At 39.1% G+C, this 14,534-nt stretch overlaps 1 protein-coding gene across 4 annotated transcripts in view; it reads right to left on the reverse strand.

The window, feature by feature from the left end:
* Window positions 1-14,534, reverse strand: part of ALMS1 (ALMS1 centrosome and basal body associated protein) — a 163,269-nt gene that overhangs the window by 38,485 nt on the left and 110,250 nt on the right. For all 4 annotated transcript variants that reach the window (XM_047781767.1, XM_047781769.1, XM_047781768.1 and 1 more), the window contains 2 exons: window positions 5,528-5,665; window positions 2,808-2,978 (listed from right to left, as the gene is read on the reverse strand). In XM_047781767.1, the coding sequence (XP_047637723.1) occupies window positions 2,808-2,978; window positions 5,528-5,665 (309 nt within the window). The remainder of the gene's footprint in view (window positions 1-2,807; window positions 2,979-5,527; window positions 5,666-14,534) is intronic.

Below are 14,534 nucleotides of genomic sequence, written 5' to 3' on the forward strand. Positions count from 1 at the left end.
ATTTTTTTATGAATTTCCATACCACCTTCCATAATGCCCACAACATTTTATTTTCCCACCAACAGTGCACAAGGTTCCAATTTCCTGCATCCTTGCAGAGAATTGTTATTTACTATCCACCCTAATAGGTATGAAGTGGTATCTTGTGGTTTTGATTTGCATTTCTCTGATGATTAGTGATATTAAGCATCTTTTCATAAGCATGTTGGCCATTCATACCTACTTCTTTTTTATAATTTTTTTTTGGTCTTTTTTTTTTTTGCTATTTCTTGGGCCGCTCCCGCGGCATATGGAGGTTCCCAGGCTAGGGGTCAAATCGGAGCTGTAGCCACCAGCCTACGCCAGTGCCACAGCAACGCGGGATCCGAGCCGCGTCTGCAACCTACACCACAGCTCACGGCAACGCCGGATCGTTAACCCACTGAGCAAGGGCAGGGACCGAACCCGCAGCCTCATGGTTCCTAGTCGGATTCGTTAACCACTGCGCCACGACGGGAACTCCTCATACCTACTTCTTAGAGAACTATGTATTTAAGTCCTTTACCCATTTTTACATTGGGTTTCTTTTTTGAGTTTTGTTAAGTTCCAGATATAATCCATGATATTAATCAATTATCATGATTTACAAATATTTTCTCCATTTCACAGTCTGTTTTCACTGTGTGGGCTGTGTCTGTTGACAGTTTTTTTCTTTTGTTTTTTGGTCTTTTTAGGGCTGCCCCCTGCAGCTTATGGAGGTTCCCAGGCTAAGGGGTGAATCTGAGCTGTAGCCACCGCCCTACACCACAGCCATAGCCACACCAGCATGAGATCCAAGGTGTGTCTGTGACCTATACCAGAGCTCACAGCCATGCCAGATCCTTAACCCACTGAATGAGGCTAGGGATTGAGCCTGCCTCCTTATGGGTGCTAGTCAGATTCATTTCTGCTGAGTCACAATGGGGATTCCCTTCGATGCAGTTTTAAATTCTGATGTAGTATAATTTATTTATTTTTGTTTTTGTTGCCTGTACTTTTGGTGTCATGTCCAAGAAAGCACTGCCAAATTCAATGTCATTAAGTTTTTTTCCTATGTTTTCTTCTAAGAGTTTTATAATTTTAGCTCTTCTGTTTGGATCTTTGATTCATTCTGAGTTAACTTTGTATATGGTAATGGTTCTAATTCTTTTTTTTTTTTTTGTCTTTTTGCCTTTTCTAGGGCAGCTTCCCGTGGCATATGGAGGTTCCCAGGCTAGGGGGCGAATCAGAGCTGTAGCCACTGGCCTACACCAGAGCCACAGCAACTCGGGATCCGAGCTGTGTCTGAAACCTACACCACAACTCACGGCAACGCAGGATCATTAACCCACTGAGCAAGGGCAGGGACCGAACCCGCAACCTCATGGTTCCTAGTTGGATTCGTTAACCACTGTACCATGACGGGAACTCTAGTCCTAATTCTTTTACAAGCAGACATCCAGTTTTCCAGCACCACTTTTATTTAAAAAAAATTTTTGTCTTTTGTCTTTTTAGGTCCTCGCCTGCGGCATATGGAGGTTCCCAGGCTAGGGGTCTAATTGTAGCTGTTGCCGCTGGCCTATGCCAGAGCCACAGCAACGCCAGATCTGAGCGGCCTACGCCAGAGCCACAGCAATGCCAGATCTGAGCTGTGTCTGTGACCTACACCACAGCTCATGGCAACGCCAGATCCTTAACCCACTGAGTGAGGCCAGGGATTGAACCCGCAACCTCATGGTTCCTATTTGGATTCATTTCCACTCACCATGAAGGGAACTCCTCCAGCACCATTTGCTGATGAGACTATTCTTTGCCCACTACATAGTCTTGACACTCTTGTGGAAAATCATACATGTAATATATTCTTAATGTGAGCAACTGCACCAGGACTCTTTTCAAAATACAATATGGTCAAAAAGAACGAAATACCAGCATTTTTAGCAACATGGATGGACCTAGAAACTATCATGCTAAGTGAAATCAGCCATACAATGAGACACCAACATCAAATGCTTTCACTGACATGTGGAATCTGAAAAAAGGACAGACAGAACTTCTTTGCAGAACAGATGCGGACTCACAGACATTGAAAAACTTATGGTCTCCGGAGGAGACAGTTTGGGGGGTGGGGGGATGTGCTTAGGCTGTGGGATGGAAATCCTGTGAAATCAGATTGTTATGATCATTATACAACTACAGATGTGATAAATTCATTTGAGTAATAAAAAAAAATACAATATGGATCAGCTTTTGAATGTCTTTCTTATCTGGATACTGCTCTATTTTCTTCCAAGAGGTAGACAGAGTTTGACTGCCAGAGTGTCAGGGCTTGTGTCTTAGATGCTTTTCCTTTATGTTATTAGAAAAAGAGGGCCATAGGTAAACACAGATAGATTTGATCTTGGGTCTATTATAATTTTAAAAAAGCTGGTACTGAGGCTTTTTGTTTTTGTCAGTCTTTTGGAATGCCTTGAGTTTTTAAACTTTCCCCTGCTTCAGTACTGAGACATGATATTTCATTTCTAATACTATCAGGCTTAGGTAGTTATCTGTAATCCTACTTATAAGTTGCCAATATCATTTCCTAGGAGGAGTAAATATTTTACAAAGCAATATTACATCCACATACACAAAGCTGCACTGAAATGATCTGCGTAAGAAAGCAAAAAATTCTTAAAAATTTAAAAACGGAATTCTGTTTAAATTATAAGGCTATATTCTCATTAGCATAACGTGGAAACCCAGAGACACAGGTGCATGAGCACACACTCTTTTACACTCCCCCCATCCCCACCCCCCAATCCCATTACCTGCAATATCTATTTGCAAGGATTTCTTCTCTTCTGGCCAGGCTTCCTTAGGAACTGTCTTCTTACTGTGCATCTCCTCTTTCTGTTTAATGGCTTTAGTAGCTGGTATGTTATCAATCTTTGAGTCTTGCGGTTGAGTTGAGTACCCTGAAGCAGCAGCAGTACTGGACTCTAACAGTGAAATTAACACAATATTCAGACAGTAAGTTTGCAAAAATTATTTTAAAATACCTCTCAAGAAGTTCTTTGGTGGCCTAGTGGTTAAGGATCCAATGCTGGAGTTGCCATCAAGGCACAGCAGAAATGAATTCAACTAGGAACCATGAGGTTGCGGATTTGATCCCTGGCCTCGCTCAGTGGGTTAAGGATCCAGTGTTGCTGTGAGCTGTGGTGTAGGTCACAGACGAGGCTCAGATCCCGTGTTGCTGTGGCTGTGGCAGAGGCCAGCAGCTGTAGCTCCGATTAGACCCCTAGCCTGGGAACCTCCATATGCCGAGGGAGCAGCCCAAGAAATGGCAAAAAGACAAAAAAAAAAAGGATCAAATGTTGTCATGTTGTCACTGTTGTGGCTTGGGTTCAATCCCTACCCTGGGAACTTCCACATGTGTGTGTGTGGCCAAAATAAAATAAAATAAAATACCTCTCCAGCATTTACTAGTGAAAGTATTGTTCCTGGTTTTGAAGAAAAAATAAAAAGATCAATCAGAAATGTACTTAGATGGGGGAAAAATGTAATTGTAATGTATAATTGTAAGGATAACCTGACCCCCTTGCTGTACAGTGGGAAAATAAAAAAAATAAAAAAAAAGAAAGAAATGTACTTAGGAACTGCTGATGTAAACTGGAGTTTTTTTAAAAAAGTACAGAAATCGATGTCATACAAAGTAAAAGAATTACACCATAAGTGAAAGAAAGATTAAAAAGAGTTCCCACTGTTTCAATGGGATCAGCAGCATCTTGGGAGTGCTGGAATGCAGGTTCAATCCACGGCCCAGCACACTGGGTTAATGATCCAGTGTTGCTGTAGCTGTGGCTTAGGATCTGATCCTGGCCAAGTAACTCCATATGCCTTGGGGCAGCAAAAAAGAAAAAAAAAAGTATACATACTCAAAGGAGGAGAAACCACTTCCAGCTAGGAGAATCATGGAAGTACTCTGGAGTAAAGTAACAATTGATTTGGGGTGTGAGAAGACAGTTAAACTGGATACACACTGAGATAGAAAGAGAAAGGCATTTTGGGCAAAAGTGACTACATAAGAAAAAACTGGAATTAGGAAGGCAACTGAACATCTAAGAAACAGAGCAAGGATAGGGTTTATTTGATTATAGAATTTGTAAGCAAAAGAGGTGAAAATTAGCATTTGACAAGTCATTTGGGAGCCAATTCTATTTTTCTGAAGGACTAGGCTAAAAAAGTTTAGTTTTTATTCTTAAGGGCAATGAAAACTTGTTGATGAGATTAACATGATGGAAACTTTTTCTAAAGCATTCATTTAGCAACTCAAAGAAAGGGGGTAAATTTTTGAAATATTGCTCAGAATACAATATAATTGGAAAAAGAAGCAATACACAAAAATAGAGCAGTGTTAAGTTATATTCCAAAATATGTTTCTATTTATAATTGTGGCAGAGACTACCAGCTGTCCTTTGAAATCTATTTTACTCTTCCTCAAAACAGAATCTGACTTTAGCTGGGCATATGTTCACCAGAATACAGATTATATTTTTCAGACTCCCTGCCAATATAGGTTGGTGTTACCATGTGAATAAGCCTGGCCTGGATGGGGGCGGAATGGTACACTTAACTTTTGAGAAGTATTTAAAGGAATGACTGCAGTTCCCTTCATGGCTCAGCGGGTTACAAACCCAACTAGTACCCAAGAGGATGCAGGTTTGATTCCTGGCCTCGTCCAGTGGGTTAATGATCCTGTGTTGCCCTGAGCTGTGGCGTAGGTCACCGAAGCAGCTTGGATCCCACATTGCTGTGGCTGTGGCGTAGGCTGGTGGCTGTAGCTTTAATTCGACCCCTAGCCTAGAACCTTTCATATGCCACAGGTGCAGCCCTAAATAAGAATAAATAAAAATAAAAAATAAAGGAATGACTATGCTTTTTTTTTTTTCTTTTCCTTTCTTCCTTTCTGCTGGCTATAGCATGAGAAGAGAGGGTAAAATGTTGGAGCAACAAAAAAGAAAGAGGTTTGTTCCCTGATACATTTTTCTGCCTTCTTTAAGCCAGCATTATTTTGCTTTTGTTTTCATCTCTCAGAGCCAAAACTAATCCCAACTTCACATTTTAATAGGCATTTTTTAATCAGCACAATCCTATGTAAGTAAATTAACTGGGTAGGCATTTAAGAAGTAAATAAGCTAAATTCCTAAAGAACAAAGGCCTATGCATAACAATGTTATTCTAGAGTTAACATCTCATCACACCAAGTATTTTTATCAGTAGAGTTTTTAAAAAGTATATTATGTGAATGTCTGGCAATGAGATTAATTTCTGTAAAACATTCACAAAGTTCTCCAAAGACACCTCAAAGAGCTTTTAAAAATGTTAATTTTACCTGCCAGTGTATACCAAAAGTTGCAGCTAATATCCTATTTCACATATGAGAAAGATGGAGGAGGGTTGAAGAGAACAAGAATAGACATACTTTTCTATTTACACTTATTTTAGAAGGCCAGATGAAAATAATACACCGATAATTCAGTTCTACTACCTGTAGTATCTTTCAGCAAGGGTTCCTTTTCTTCAGACTGGGCAGCCTCGGGCACTGCCCTTTTACTGGAGCTCTCCTTTTTCTGGTTTTCTCCTGAGGGGTCCTCATTCCCAGTGATGAAAACTTGAACTTGAGCATCTGGAATAACGACATCATTTTATCCCATTAAGAAGGAAAAGATAATTAACACAACAGGTAAGTAATCTACACCCCGCGAACAAAAACAAAAACTAAAACCTCTTTATATGTTAGAAAAAAACCATCTCTTAGACTCTACCATATAAAAGCTGTGACTTTTTTGGGGTATTTGGAAAGTTTTCCATATTTCTCTGCATACAATCCCTTTAAATAAAACCTGCTCTTTGATGATTTGATGCAACAGTAAAAAAAAAAACAGGAGTTCCCATCGTGGCTCAGTGTTAATGAATCCAACTAGGAACCATGAGGGTCCATCCCTGGCCTTGCTCAATGTGTTAAGGATCTGGCATTGCCGTGTGCTGTGGTGTGGGTCACAGATGCGGCTCGGATCCTGCTGCTGTGGCTGTGGCGTAGGCCGGTGGCTACAGTTCCCATTCGACCCCTAGCCTGGGAACTTCCATATGCCATGGGAGCGGCCCTAGAAAAGGCAAATAGACAAAACAAACAAACAAACAAAACTCTGTAAAAAAAAAAAAAATCTCCTGAAGTTACATCCCTTTAATTTGTCTCATATTTTCTATTTGCTTTCTGTTTTTCTGGTTATACTTCCTAGAGACTTATCTACCTTATTGATCTTTAAAAATCAGCTCTTTTCCTTTTTATTGTATAAGAAAACTCAAGCACAAAATAATAATGTTGGTAAATAAATTTAAAATCACCAATACAACAACTAGAATACAGCTGTCAAACAGTTAATAATGGTTATATCGTTTTTACAATGGATTGACAAAAGATTTATTTTCTATCTCCAAGAATGAGTATTTTTCAACAAAGCATTCAGAAAGGTAATAAAAATAACTAAAGACAACATAATGAACATCAATGTATCTCTCATAGAGCTTAAGAAATAAAAATATAGACATAATGATATGATGATTCCGTGTATAAAGCCTCAACTAATACCATTCTCTTTTCAATAGAAACCTGAAGCTGAATTTAGTGTTTGCCGATCTCAAAGGTGTTTCTGAAATTTTTTATATTTTACAAGTTTTACTCAGCAATGTACTGTATTGTTTTGCATGTCTTTAAACTTTATATAAAGGGTATAATATACCCTGTGTACCTTTAAGTAATGTGCCTTTTACACTCAGTATTGTGACTGGGGGATTTACTCACAGTGACTCTAAAGAAATCATTCTTAATGAATTACTGTATCAAATCACTTGATAAACTTCAGGCTATTTCTAATTTTTCATATTAAAAAGCAGTACGATGAACATTCAGGTAAAATTTCTTTATAGGTTGTATGAGTTGCAGATATCTTTTCTCAGTCTATGTCTTCTTTGAATTGTTTTATGATTTCTTTGGTCTACAAAATTTTTCATTTTAATAATAACATTTATTTCCTTTTTCCTTCATGGTCTGTGTATCTTTAAGAAATCAGTATTTCATCAAAGGATAGTCATCTAAATTTTAAAAGCTTAAAGTTTTCCTGTTTACATTTAATCTCACTTGACTATATTTTTGTTTAAGGTGTAGTAAGAGTCTACCTGATTTTATTTTCTCTTACATATATAATCAGTGGCCCAAACTCTATTGCACAGTTCATCCTTTCTCCATGAATTTTATTTATTTATTTATTTATTTATTTATTCATTTATTCAGGTCTTTTGAGGGCCACACCCACGGCACATGGAGGTTCCCAGGCTAGGGGTCGAATTGGAGCTGTAGCCACTGGCCTACACCACACCACAGCCACAGCAAAGCCAGATCCGAGCCATGTCTGTGACCCACACCACACTTCACAGCAAGGCCGGATCCCCAATCCACTGAGCGAGGCCAGGGATCGAACCCTTGTCCTCATAGTTACTACTCAGGTTTGTTTCTGCTGAGCCACAACAGGAACTCCATTTCTCTATGAATTGTTATGCCATGTCTGTCACATATTGTTTCCACATTCAAAGGTGTGTTTCTGCATCAACATATAGTTCCATTTTCTGTTTATTCCTTTGCAAATGGTCTTCAATATACATATAAACACATAAATATATACATATGTATATACATATAAATAAAATAAGTCTTGACGCCTGGTGTGGCAAGTTCCCTGGCCAGGGACTGAACCCGCGCCACAGCAGTTATGAAACCAGATCCTTAACCACTACGGAATGCCTTTACCTTATTCTTTATACATTTTGATATTAAAAAAAAAAATGGAATCAGCCTGTTAAGTTCTATGAAAAATTCTACTGAAATTTTGAGTAGCAATGCACTGAATTTATTTAGGTATTTCTTTCTTTTTTTTTTTTTGTCTTTTGTTGTTGTTGTTATTGTTGTTGTTGTTGCTATTTCTTGGGCCGCTCCCGCGGCATATGGAGGTTCCCAGGCTAGGGGTTGAATCAGAGCTGTAGCCACCAGCCTATGCCAGAGCCACAGCAACGCGGGATTCGAGCCGAGTCTGCAACCTACACCACAGCTCACGGCAACGCCGGATCGTTAACCCACTGAGCAAGGGCAGGGACCGAACCCGCAACCTCATGGTTCCTAGTCGGATTCGTTAACCACTGCGCCACGACGGGAACTCCTGTATTTCTTAATATATTTCTTTCTTTCTTTTTTTTTTGTCTTTTCTAGGGCCACATCCAAGGCACATTGAGGTTCCCAGGCTAAGGGTCAAATCGGAGCTACAGCTGCCGACCTACGCCACAGCCAAGCAGGATCCAAGCTGCATCTGCAACCTATGTTACGGCTTATGAAAACACCAGATCCTCAACCCACTGGGCGAGGCCAGGGATTAAACCCACAACCTCATGGTTCCTAGTCGTATTCATTAACCTCTGATCCATGACAGGAACTCCTCTTAATATATTACAATAAAGCTTTACCGTTTTCTCTACATGAGTCTTGCACGTCCTTTGTTAGGTTCATTATTTACTTATTTTTTGAAAAGATATCTTAAAAAAACGTTTGTATTATGCGTCAGAAGACACATACCAAAAAAATGTATAAACACAGAACTCAGTTAATTGTTAAAAAATGGACATATACTCAAGATTAAAAAAAAAAAAAATCTGGTTAGAAGCCTACATGCTCCCCTCATTCTTTCTTCCAATCTCCCGTAGGCTGAGCATAACACAGCATTCTAAATGCAACAAAGTACTTACATTTCTAAATTTTATATAAATGGAATAATATAGCACATATCCTTTATGTCTTGCTTTCTTCTCTCACATCATATTTCTTAGATTCATTAAGTGTTAAAACATATATTTGTGCTTTACTCAGTCTTCTTCTAGTTAGTATGCAATAATGTTAATATGCCAAAATTCATCCATACTACTAGAAAAATAATGGGCATCTGTTAATTTCCAGTTTGAAGCTGTTACAAAAGTTGCTATAAAGAATATTCATGTGTGTCTTTTGGTGGTGATCATGCACATCTTTTTCTGTACCATATACAGTTAGGAATGATTGCTAGGTTATGCTTTTGTGTAACTTAGTAGGCAAACTGCTTTCCAAGGTTACTAATTTACATTCTCACCAGCAGTAAATAAGAACTATATTCTCATCAGTAAGATATTAACTTTTTCATTTCAGCCATTCTAATGGGAATGAAGAGATCTTATTTTGTTTTTAATTTTCACTTTTTTTTTTGGCTATTTAGTTAGCAAAAACTACGGAAGTGGCCAGGCAAGGGGTCAAATCAGAGCGGCAGCTGCCAGCCTACATCACAGCCACAGCAACACTGCATGCAAGCCAAGTCTGTGAACTACACCACAGCTCAAGGCAGTGCTGGATCCTTAACCTACTAAGTGGGGCCTGGGATCAAACCCGCATCCTCATGGATACTAGTTGGGTTTGTTACAGCTGAGCCACAACAGAAACTCCCTTAATTTGCAATTTTTTGTTGATGAATTAAGTTGAATACTTTGCATATGTTCATTGGCCACTGGATATTCTTTTTATAAAGTTCATATTCAAGTCTTTTGCCCTTTTTACAAACTGGATTGACTATCTTTTCCATATTGATTTGTATGAGTTCTTTTTTATATTCAGGATATATGTTCTTTGTGATATAAGCATTGCACTGTATCTTTCCCACTCTGTGGCTTGTCTTATTCTTATTTTGTATTTCATTAATACTTTAATTTAATGTGACATATTCATCAATATTTTCTATTATGGCTATTATTTTGGGGGGGAATACAATTTAATAAATATCTTCCCATTCCAAGATTATAAAGACATATTCCTCTTTATTTTCTTGCGTAAGGTTCATCTATTTACCTATTTATGCTTTTCATATTTAAATCTATAAAGTACACGTAATCAATTTTGGTGTATAGTGTGAAGTAGGGAGTTAATGTCCCCCCAATATCCAGTTTATATAACATCATTTTACTGAAAAGATTACCTTTCCCTCCACCATACTGCAGTGGAACTTTTACAATAAAAATCAGGTTGTCTGTATGCACGCACGCACACACACACACACACACAAATGTATCTGCTTCTGGAGTATTTTCTCCTACAGTCAGTCTGTTTATCTTTGTGCCAATATCATATTGCCTTAATTACTACAGCTTTATAATATATTTTGATACTTGGTAGTATAAATCTTCTCAAATTGTTGTTCTTTTTCAAGTTTGCCTTGGCTATTCCTGGCATTCCATATATCCATATCAATTTTAGAATAAGCTTGCTAAATTCTAGGAAAAAACTTGCTGGCATTTTAATCAGATCTTTTCTATTTTCTATGATTTGTATTTAAGGGTGTAACTCTGCCCCTAAATAACACTTTTGCTATCTTCTATACATTCTGACATCAGAATTTTGTTATTTAATTTTAAATATATTTTAATTTCCAGTATGACTTCCTCTTTTTAACTTCTGAGTTACTTAGAACTACATTTTAAAATTTTCAAATAAATTATATGAGTACATATATAATATTTACATATTAAGTATATTAGTTTCATAGGGCTGCCACAACAAACTACTTCCAATAGTGGCTTAAGCCAAAATAAGTCAATTCTTCTGGTCTAGAAGTCTGAAATCAAGGTGTCAGCAGGGACTTGGTCTCTCAAGGTCTCTCGCTTGAAAATCCTTTCCTTCTCTCTTCCATTTTCTTTTCTTTTTTTTTTCTTTTTGTCTTTTTGCTATTTCTTGGGCCTCTCCCGCGGCATATGGAGGTTCCCAGGCTAGGGGTCCAATCGGAGCTGTAGCCCCCGGCCTATGCCAGAGCCACAGCAACTCGGGATCCGAGCCGCGTCTGCAACCTACACCACAGCTCACGGCAACACCGGATCGTTAACCCACTGAGCAAGGGCAGGGATCGAACCCGCAACCTCATGGTTCCTAGTCGGATTCGTTAACCACTGCGCCACGACGGGAACTCCTTTCTTCCATTTTCAATGACCTCCGATGTTCCCTGGCTTTGGGCAGCATAACTCCAATCTCTGCTTCTTTCTTCATGATCTCCCCTCCTTTTTATAAGTATACCAATTGCTGGATTTAAGGCCCACCCAAAATCCAGTCTGATTTAATCTGAAGGTCTAATTATACCTACAAAGACCCTATTTCCAAATAAGGTCACATTCTCAAGTTCCCAGTGGACATGAATTTTGCGAGGAACACTACTCAATTCACAATACATGGATTTTTGTTTCATTCTGTTATGCCACATTTTTACTGTTGAGCTGTAATTTAACCACACTATAGTGAGAGAAGCTGTTCTGATTGCATTAATGCTTTCATCAACTTTTCTATGTGTTCCAGGTGTTCTTTAAAAAATGCAGAGTTGGAGTTCCCTTCGTGGTGCAGCGAAATTGAATCCAAGTAGGAACCATGAGGTTGTGGGTTTGATCCCTGGCCTCGCCAGTGGGTTAAGGATCTGACATTGCCATGAGCTGCGGTGTAGGCTGCAGCCATGGTTTGGATCTGGCATTGCTGTGGCTGTGGCAAAGGCCAGCAGCTGTGGCTCCAATTCGACTCCTAGCCTGGGAACCTCCATATGCCACGGGTATGGCCCTAAAAAGAAAAAAAATAAAATAAAAATTAAAAAACCTGGAGTTCCCGTCGTGGCGCAGTGGTTAACGAATCCGACTAGGAATCATGAGGTTGCGGGTTCGGTCCCTGGCCTTGCTCAGTGGGTTAACGATCCGGCGTTGCCGTGAGCTGTGGTGTAGGTTGCAGACGTGGCTTGGATCCCGCGTTGCTGTGGCTCTGGCATAGGCCGGTGGCTACAGCTCCGATTCAACCCCTAGCCTGGGAGCCTCCATATGCCTCGGGAGCGGCCCAAGAAATAGCAACAACAACAACAACAACAAAAGACAAAAGACAAAAAAAAAATTTTTTAAAAACCTGAAAATGCAGAGTTCTATGGAATTGCCCATTGTGGCTCAATGGGTTAAGAATCTGACTGCAGCAGCTTGGGTTGCTGTAAAGGTGTGGGCTCAATCTGACTCAGTGCAGTGGGTTAAAAGATCTGGTGTTGTTGCAGCTGTGGCTAGGATTCAATTCTTGGCCCAGGAACTTCCATATGATATGGGTGGGACCCTAAAAAGGAAAAAAAAAAAGAAACGAAACACAGTTCTCTATAGTTAAGTCAAACTTTTAAATCTCATTGTTTCATTTTCTTTCCTGATTGCTCAGTTTCTGATAGGTATGTACTGTTGAGTGTTTTTCCTGATATCTTCCTGTAACTTTTCTTGCACACAAGTTTGAATACGTAAAAATAAGCTCAAATTTTATCTTGTTGGTATACTTGATCCTTTTGCTACTCTGAGGTAAACTCTTATCTGTATTAGTATTTTTTGGCCTGGAATTTTGTTTTGTCAACATTAACATTGCTCATTAGCTTTTCTTTGGTTAGTGTTTTCCAAATATATCTTTTCCCATTTCTTTTACGTTTTGGGACATAAGGCAAAATAAAACGTAATCTAGTCATATATATATATATGCACACACACACACAGGTGTATTGAAAGTAAAATAGGAGTTTCCGCTGTGGCTCAGTGGTTAACGAATCCGACTAGGAACCATGAGGTTGTGGGTTCGATCCCTGGCCCTGCTCAGTGGGTTAAGGATCCGGCATTGTCATGAGCTGTGGTGTAGGTCGCAGATGTGGCTCGTATCCCTCGTTGCTGTGGCTCTGGTATAGGCTGGCGGCTGCAGCTCTGATTCGACACCTAGCCTAGGAACCTCCACATGCTGCGGGAGCAACCCTGGAAATGGCAAAAAAAAAGAAAGAAAGTCAAATAGTTTCATTAAGCTTATAACAGAAATCAACAGTTTCCAAATACCACCAATTGCTTTAGCCATTTCTTCTAGTGTCATTATCCTTATTTCCAAAAATAACATGCTTTATACTGAAATATCTTTTTGAATCCCAGAAGTTATCTTTTAATTTCTTTCTATGACCAATATGGACGTACCTTTGACAAACTGTTCCTAGCACACCCATATTCCCTCATTCTACCTTCTGAAAAGTTTTAGCCCTATATTAATGTTCAGTTGTTTATATATTATTATGCAAATAGTAGTCGTGGTGATTAAATCAATATTCAGTCTTATAGACTGGTATGTTTCTATTATTCACAGTTAAGCCAGCTAGTATAGTCCATTTATTTTCTTTTACAAAGTTTTGCTTTTCCTGAGGAGTTAGTAATTGCCTGTTTTTGCATTTGCTAAGATTCTATATACCAACACCTACTTCATTGTTTACTTACAAATGTAAAATAAAATTGAAAATCTCTTCTATTTTTGGGTTTTTTTTTTTTTCTTTTTTTAGGGCTGCAACCGCAGCATATGGAGGTTTCCAGGCTAGGGGTCTAATGCGGAGCTGCAGCTGCTGGCCTATACCACAGGCATGGCAACACAGGATCCAAGCCACATCTGCAATCTACACCACAGCTCACAGATCCTCAACCCACTAAGCAAGGCCAGGGATTGAATACACAACCTCATGGTGCCTAGTAGGATTCGTTTCCTCTGCACCATGACGGGAACTCTGAAAATCTAAATGCAAGTGACTACATAAGGTATTCTATAAACATGACTTTTTTCTTACAGTTCTCAATCTGAACTTCTTCTACATCTTCTGTTCCACTACTGCAATGACAATTCCTTTCCTCTGGCTCATGTTGACCTATTTCCTCCAGGCTAAGTTCTCCTTTTTTAAAAAATTAAATCTACTTCATTTTAATTTAGGGAAATAAATTTAGCGAAATGCCACAGAATGTCAGTCTAATTTCCATTTCTTTATAGGGACCTGTTTTCTTTCTGGAAGCTTTTAGAATCTCTTTTCTTGCCAGTGTTTCAAAATTTCAAGGTCATGTGCCTTGGTGTGGATTTGTGTACATGACAGTTCTTATTAATATGGAAATTCATATTCTGCAGTTCCGGGAATTAGTCCTATATTTTGATTCCTTCTTTTCTATCCTCCCTACTTCTCTATGGAACACCTGTTTTTTGATGTTGGTTGACCTTTTGGGGCCAATTTTGAATTTTCTTGTCTTTTTTCTTTTCCCTTCTTTTTATGTTCTACTTTCTAACAGATTTCCTCACTTTGATATTCCAATGCTCCTACCAAGACTTTTTTTTTTTTGGCCACACCCGCACCATATGGAAGTTCGTGAGCCTGGGATTAAATGCGAGCCACAGCTGCAACCTATGCCACAGCTGCAGCAATGCTGGATCCTTAACCTGCGCTGGGCTGGGAATTGAACCTGTGCTGCTGCTGCAGAGACAAAGCCAGATCCTTAACCTGCTGTGTCAGAGCAGGAACTCCTGAGATATATTTAATGGGCTCACTTAGCTATTATATAAAAGTCATGTATCAATTTTCCCAGGCAGGCATCCTCCCCCC

This window comes from Phacochoerus africanus, chromosome 5, assembly GCF_016906955.1.
Source record: "Phacochoerus africanus isolate WHEZ1 chromosome 5, ROS_Pafr_v1, whole genome shotgun sequence".
Classification (NCBI taxonomy): Eukaryota; Metazoa; Chordata; class Mammalia; order Artiodactyla; family Suidae; genus Phacochoerus; species Phacochoerus africanus.